We start from the raw sequence: 6,709 nt of genomic DNA on the forward strand, positions 1-6,709 counted from the left end.
GATTCGTTTCTCCTCTCCCTCGTGGAGCTCGTTCTGTAGGCTAACGCCTGGATTCGTTTCTCCTCTCCCTCGTGGAGCTCGTTCTGTAGGCTAACGCCTGGATTCGTTTCTCCTCTCCCTCGTGGAGCTCGTTCGATAAGCTTGCGCTTGATTGTATTTGATAGCAACTTGGTTGTTATCGTTATAATGAACAATCCGTTAAGCACCTCAATTACGATCACTTATATGAATATAATATCATTTCTTTTCGCTTCGATTAAAATTACTACGACGCGTCCGCTTTCTTTAACTGTTACCAAGAGAATGAATTTTATCCGGCAACTGTTCAATCTGATCTGGGCTGAAAACAAAAACCAGCTAGCAATCGATTTTTACATGTTACTACGCAGATAAATCGATCACCTGACTGCAGCTAAAATCTCGATCTTTTTAAATCATGCTTATCGAATTGTTCAGTTACCTTATTAATTATACCATTGTATGGATTTAGCTACAATATTCAATTTAAAGATTACATGACTTGAACATCCTCCCCCCGTTGAGAGATGATATCGATCAAAACTTTATTTACAATCAATTAAACAACAAATTGATTTTACATTTCGCTTGAAATTACCTCTAGATGTTTTAACGGTTACTACTCGAACTATACCATCATCCCCAGGATGCGTCTCTATTAATTTTCCTATAGACCAATGCATGCAAGGTTGATTTTTTTCTAAAAGCAGCACAATAGTTCCTACCGTTATCTCTTGTCCAGGATAGAACCACTTATTTCGCTTTTGTAATTCCATTAAATACTCGGATTGCCATCTTTTCCAGAAATCTAAACGAATCTTTTGAATTAGGCGCCAAGCTCTAATATGCTTGTGAGATATTTCGGAAATTTCAGATTCGGGTAACATGTTTAGCGGTTTGCCTATCAGTAAATGAGCTGGAGTCAATGCTAACGGATCATTTGGATCAGACGAAATTGGACACAAAGGTCTAGAGTTTAAAATTGCTTCTATTTCTACCGTAAATGTATTTAATTCTTCTAAAGTAAGCAACTGATCACCGACCACTCGTTTAAAATGGTGTTTAAAGGATTTAACCGCCGCTTCCCATATGCCTCCGAAATGAGGGGAAAGAGGAGGATTAAAATGCCAATATATTTTGTTCTCCAATGCGTAATGCTCCCTTTTATCTTTAAATTCTCTTGATTCTAATAACATATATAATTCTTGTAATTCGCGATTGGCACCTACAAAATTTGTTCCATTATCGGAATAAATGTGAGCGGGTATACCTCTTCTTCCGGTGAACCTTCGTAATGCCGCTATGAAGGCCTCTGTTGATAAGTCGTTAGCAATTTCTATATGTACTGCTTTAGACGCCATACATATAAATACGCATCCATAGGCTTTTATTCGATTCCGATTTCTATATTTTTTTCTTTTATGAATATAGGCCCGAAAAAATCTATACCAACATGATGAAATGGAAGAGACGGCTCCACTCGTTCCGCTGGTAAATCCGCCATCTTATAATTGTTTATCTTTGGTTTAAATCTTAAACATCGCACACAATTTCGTACAATTTTACGAACCTGATTTCTACCATCAGGAATCCAAAACTTATGTCTTATTGAATATAAAGTACTCTGCACCCCAGCATGATAAAATTTTTCGTGGCATGCACGTATAATCAAATCAGTAACGTGATGCCGCGCTGGCAACAATACAGGGCATTTTTGATTAAAAGGTATCTTAGAATTTTTTAATCTACCTCCTACGCATATCAATCCGTCATTATTTAATATAGGACTCAATGAAGCTATTTGATTTGATTTAATTTCCTTTTTGTTGCTTAAGCAATTTATTTCATATGCAAATCGATCAGCTTGAACTATTTTTAATATTTTAACTTCTGCTTGATTGATTTCGTCGTTACTTAAACTTCCTCGTTGTTTATTATTCTTATTAAATCGTAAACAATATGCTATTACCCTTATCATTCTAGAATATTTAGAAAATCTTTTAAGAATTTCCATTCCGCTAACCTTGATTATAAAACACGACTCATTTCGCTCCCCGACTTCGTTATCTAAAGTAATTTGTATCGATTGTGGCCACAACTTTTCGCCTTTTTTTAACCATGACGGTCCTTCGAACCATGTCTTGTTATTCAGGAATTCACTTGGTGATTGTCCTCTCGACAAATGATCAGCTGGGTTTTCATGCGTTCTCACATGGCGCCACTCTATTTGATCCATTACGCTTTGTATCTCCGTGACCCTGTTTGCTTCGTATAGCCTTAAAGATATCGGTGTTTTACGAATCCAATGTAAAACTATAGTAGAATCGCTCCAAAATACGATTTTTTGTATTTGAATTGTTATAATAGATCTGATTTCCTTGTATAGACGCGCAAGCGTTAAAGCCCCGTTCAGTTCCATTCGTGGAATGGTTATCTCCTTTAATGATGCTACTCGAGATTTGGAACAAATTAGTCGTACACTTATATTTCCTTTCGCATCGATAGATCTTAGATATATACAAGCACCATAACCCAATTTGCTAGCGTCACAAAAACCATGAATCTGTACCTCACATGCTTCACCAATCAAAGAATAACGTGGTACCGTTACGTCGTTTAGTAGGATTAATTGGTTGGCAAATAATGCCCATTTTTCTCTTAAAGTCATGTTTATCGACTCGTCCCATGACACCTTGATCTTCCAGCATTCTTGTACAATGATTTTTGCCATGAATATTACCGGACCCAAAAGACCGATTGGATCAAAAATCTTGGCTACTGTTGATAATATAATCCGCTTAGTAACTCGTTCATTAGACTCTATTGGTTTTACGATGTATGACAATTCGTCACTTTTGGCATTCCAAAAAACTCCTAATGTTTTCTTTGTAATTGTATCATCCGTTAAGAACTCCATGTCTGACATCTGTTCATCCATAAATTCTATGGCTCTCGGATGATTCGAAGACCATTTTCGTATTTTAAATCCTCCCAGATTCAACAATGCAATTAACTCATTTCTCAATTTTAATATATCGTCTAAATTGTCTGCACCTGCCATGAGATCATCAACATATAGATTTCGTTTTAAAATCGCCGCACCTATGGGAAATTTATCTCCTTCATCCTCAGCCAATTGTTTTAAAGTGCGAATTGCCAAAAATGAAGATGACGATATTCCGAAAGTTACCGTGTTTAGCTCAAACGTTCGAATTTGTTCTTGATGAAACCATAATATCCTTTGATAACGTCTATCCTCTTTGTTTACCAGAATTTGTCTATACATTTTTTCTATGTCCGCTGTGATCATGTATTTATTTAACCGAATGCGTACTAAATGCTCGAATAATTTATCTTGAATGTTCGGGCCGGTTAATAAAATATCATTTAACGATATTCCCTTACTGCCTTTAGCCGATGCATCGAATACTACCCTGACCTTCGTTGTGATGCTATCTTTTTTTACTACCGCGTGATGTGGCAAATAATAACCTTCTTCTTCTTCTGATTCTATTAAAGTCATATGCCCCGATTCTAAATATTCTTGCATGACTTTACGGTATTCCTTTTCTAATTCCGAATCATTTTTAAATTTTCGAATTAATGCATAAAATCGCCGCGTAGCTATTATCTTAGTATCCCCTAGATCTGGTTTGTTCAATTTAAAAGGCAACCGTACTATGTATCTGCCCTTATCATTTCGGATAGTATTTAATACGTAATGTGCTTCACATTCATTCATATCATTTAACATTTTTTTCTTCTTGTTTAATTCCGTTGATGTAATTTGTTTGATAAAACTTGTTAATTGACAATTCTCAATCTTCCCATGGTTTTCTCGCGGCATTTCACCTACAACAACCCATCCTATCAACGTTTTTTGCAGATATAAATCGCCTTCATTAGGTATTAAATTGAATTGACCTACACTAAATAAAGATATTGTTGCTCCGGAACCTATGAGTAAGTCAACTCCTCTCGGCACATGGAATTGAGGATCAGCGAGTTTTAAATTTGCTGGTATCTTTATCTTTTCGCGCGGAAAAACTTCACTCGGTACATTCTCTGAAATCTTAGGCAATACTAGACATGTCAATTTTTTATTAAATGGACTATGAGCTGAATAAAAAACTAATTCTACCATTCCGTTTGTAAAAGTCTGTATATTATCAATCGCGTTAATCCTAAATTCGCATGCTTTAATAGGCAGGTTGAGTCTACGAGCCATTTCATTAGTTAAAAAATTAGCAGTAGCACATGTATCTAATAAAGCACGACCCTTAATAAATTTCCCTACATCATTTTTTATTCTTATTTCGGCAGTCATTATTAATTGTGAAAATGAACGGGTCGCGATCGTGTGCATCGCGACCATATTATGTCAATTTTTGTCGCCTGGTCGTATTGTTTCTCTATTAGAAGTATCATTTACTTTCGATATATTACCTCGTTGTTTCTCATCTATTATTCCCCTTTTATGTAGCGATGTGTGATGAAACCTGTTGCAAATTTTACATTTTATAGATTTACATGGTCTTTCATGAACGCGTAGACAATTCTGGCATACCCTTAATTGTTTGACTTTGTCCCATCTTTGTTCGATATTCATCGCATCGTATTTGGGACATCTGAATATAGAATGCATACCATCTCGACAAATTGAACAATATCCCCCTCGAGAAGTAGTGGTTAACATAATTCGCGTATCAAAATTACTCTTTTTCATTTTAAATCCATGACTATGTTCAAATCCATTGCTCATTCTTTTACGTGTCTTTTCTTTTTCAATATTGTCTATTCTTAATGCGGCGCTAGCTAAGAATTTATATAATTTATTTAATGAAGGCATTTCATCGAACCCTAAACTTTCTTCCCATCTAGCTCTAATGTTCAAGGGAATTGATCTTTCTAATATTCTCACTAGCATTGTCTCATCTATTTTTACGTCCATTAAATCTAACATATTAACATGCTGCTTCATGTTGTCGATCAATTTATTTAATTCCTTACCGTCGAATTTTGTTTGATTTGGTATGTCAAGAATAGCATCTAGATGTTTGTTTATGATTATCCTTTTCTTTTCATAACTTTCGACTAACAAGTTCCATGCAAGTTTATAACTTGCATCACTTGTGTCGTATATGGATATTTTATTTAATGCTTCCCCTTTTAAGGAATCTTTTAAATATAAAAACTTCTGTAAGTCAGTAATGTCTTCTCTTGAATCTATTAACGTGACGAACGTGTTTTTATAGGATAACCAATTTTCTATTTCGCCTGAAAACCCTGGTAATTGCGCGATAGGCAATTTAATTCTCTTCATTCTTTCATTCTGTGATGCTGTCAATGAGTCAATATGATCAGATACTATCGCAGCGCTAGAGTTATTCTGATTTAATATAGTATGTACTCGACTAGCCAAGTTATAAAACCTATCTTGCACTTCGAGCATTTCCTCAAAATGATCACCGTTCGGCTCTATTAATTCTAATTCGTCATGCAATTCTTCGTAATTCTTAAAATGCTCTTTAATACGCTCGAATCTTAAATTCACGTTAATGCAGTCCAATCGATCATTATCTATTGCGTTGGTTAATATCGTTATTTGGGATTTAATCGTACTTCTTTTTTGATTAATAAATCTTATTCTTTCGTTACGTTCCATTTTTAAACTATGTTTCAATTAATTATTGTTATGTGATGTTATGTATAATTTGGATTTAATTTCCGACCCACTCAATTACTCTTGTTTATAAATGTGTTTATTAATCACTTGCAAACAGTAAACAAATTAACAACGTGTCTATTTCTTTTAATTGGAGTGCATGTGCACTTAAACCGCGTGAAACTGTAATAACCTTATACGTTCATCTTTTTCTACTAACAATAAAACAATTAATAACGCGTCTTGTTTCTATCGATTGGATTGCATGTGCATTTAATCTGCTTGAAACTGAAATAAATTTATAATCTTATCTTGTAAATAATACATGTATACTAGCTATCGTTTTGAATCTAATCCTCTGCTGCTGCTAATCGTGCGATTTGCCTTTTATTTGCTGGGGTGAGCCTATATGGAATCTTAATCTAACTGAGATTATATGCGAAAATAAATCTTGCTAATAACGCTTTTACTCCTTTGCTCGGCTGGGATGATGGTATACGCAATCTTATTCGAGCTGAAAACGCATAAAAATAAGGAAATATATATCGCTCGCCGTTTTGATGTCCTTTAGCCTCAGTTGTTGAATCGTGACTAGATGGCCATGCATGTCCTTGTTCCTAGCTGATGTGAAGTGTGCTGCGCTCTCGGGCCTAAGCTTAGCCGCCTGAACCTCGCTGTGCTGTTAGTCGATTTGGCTTCTATCTGAAGATTGCTCTCGTTTCCAGGCTCGCTGTTGTTTGTCACTAGCTCCTTGAAGTATCCTTCTTAATCATTTTCTAGACTCGCTTGCTCTCGATTCTCGATTCACTTTAACGCTTTTCACACACGAATTATTTACTCTTCGTATTGTACTTGCACTTTTCGATTCTCGTATATATGAGAAGACCTCACAGGAGGCACCAATGTTTGGGAGGAACTACTTCGCACGAAGGAATTCCTTAGTTTTTGAATAACTTGTACACTTTTTTTAGGGAAAAAGCCCGAAGGCATAAAAAACCCTGTTTATTGCTCGTAATACACTTTCAC

At 35.5% G+C, this 6,709-nt stretch overlaps 2 protein-coding genes across 2 annotated transcripts; both read right to left on the minus strand.

Annotated features, from left to right (window-relative positions):
* Positions 1–285: 285 nt before the first annotated feature.
* On the minus strand, positions 286–1,379 carry LOC136777814 (uncharacterized). The gene is made up of 3 exons (XM_066734404.1): positions 617–1,379; positions 475–490; positions 286–340 (listed from the first exon to the last, which is right to left on the minus strand). The coding sequence occupies exons 1-3, from the start codon at positions 1,377–1,379 to the stop codon at positions 286–288; spliced, it is 834 nt and encodes a 277-aa protein (XP_066590501.1).
* Positions 1,380–1,405: 26 nt separating this feature from the next.
* LOC136777815 (uncharacterized) lies at positions 1,406–4,393 on the minus strand. The gene has a single exon (XM_066734405.1). The coding sequence runs from the start codon at positions 4,391–4,393 to the stop codon at positions 1,406–1,408; it is 2,988 nt and encodes a 995-aa protein (XP_066590502.1).
* Positions 4,394–6,709: the final 2,316 nt, after the last annotated feature.

Source organism: Prorops nasuta, unplaced genomic scaffold (genome assembly GCF_024137725.1).
Source record: "Prorops nasuta isolate Cenicafe-Biocafe unplaced genomic scaffold, Cenicafe_Pnas_1.2 PNAS00012, whole genome shotgun sequence".
NCBI lineage: Eukaryota > Metazoa > Arthropoda > Insecta > Hymenoptera > Bethylidae > Prorops > Prorops nasuta.

Coding starts and splice junctions, on each gene's coding strand:
- LOC136777814 (XM_066734404.1), bottom strand. CDS start 1,379: ATGGCGTCTAAAGCAGTACATATAGAAATTGCTAACGACTTATCAACA.
- LOC136777815 (XM_066734405.1), bottom strand. CDS start 4,393: ATGGTCGCGATGCACACGATCGCGACCCGTTCATTTTCACAATTAATA.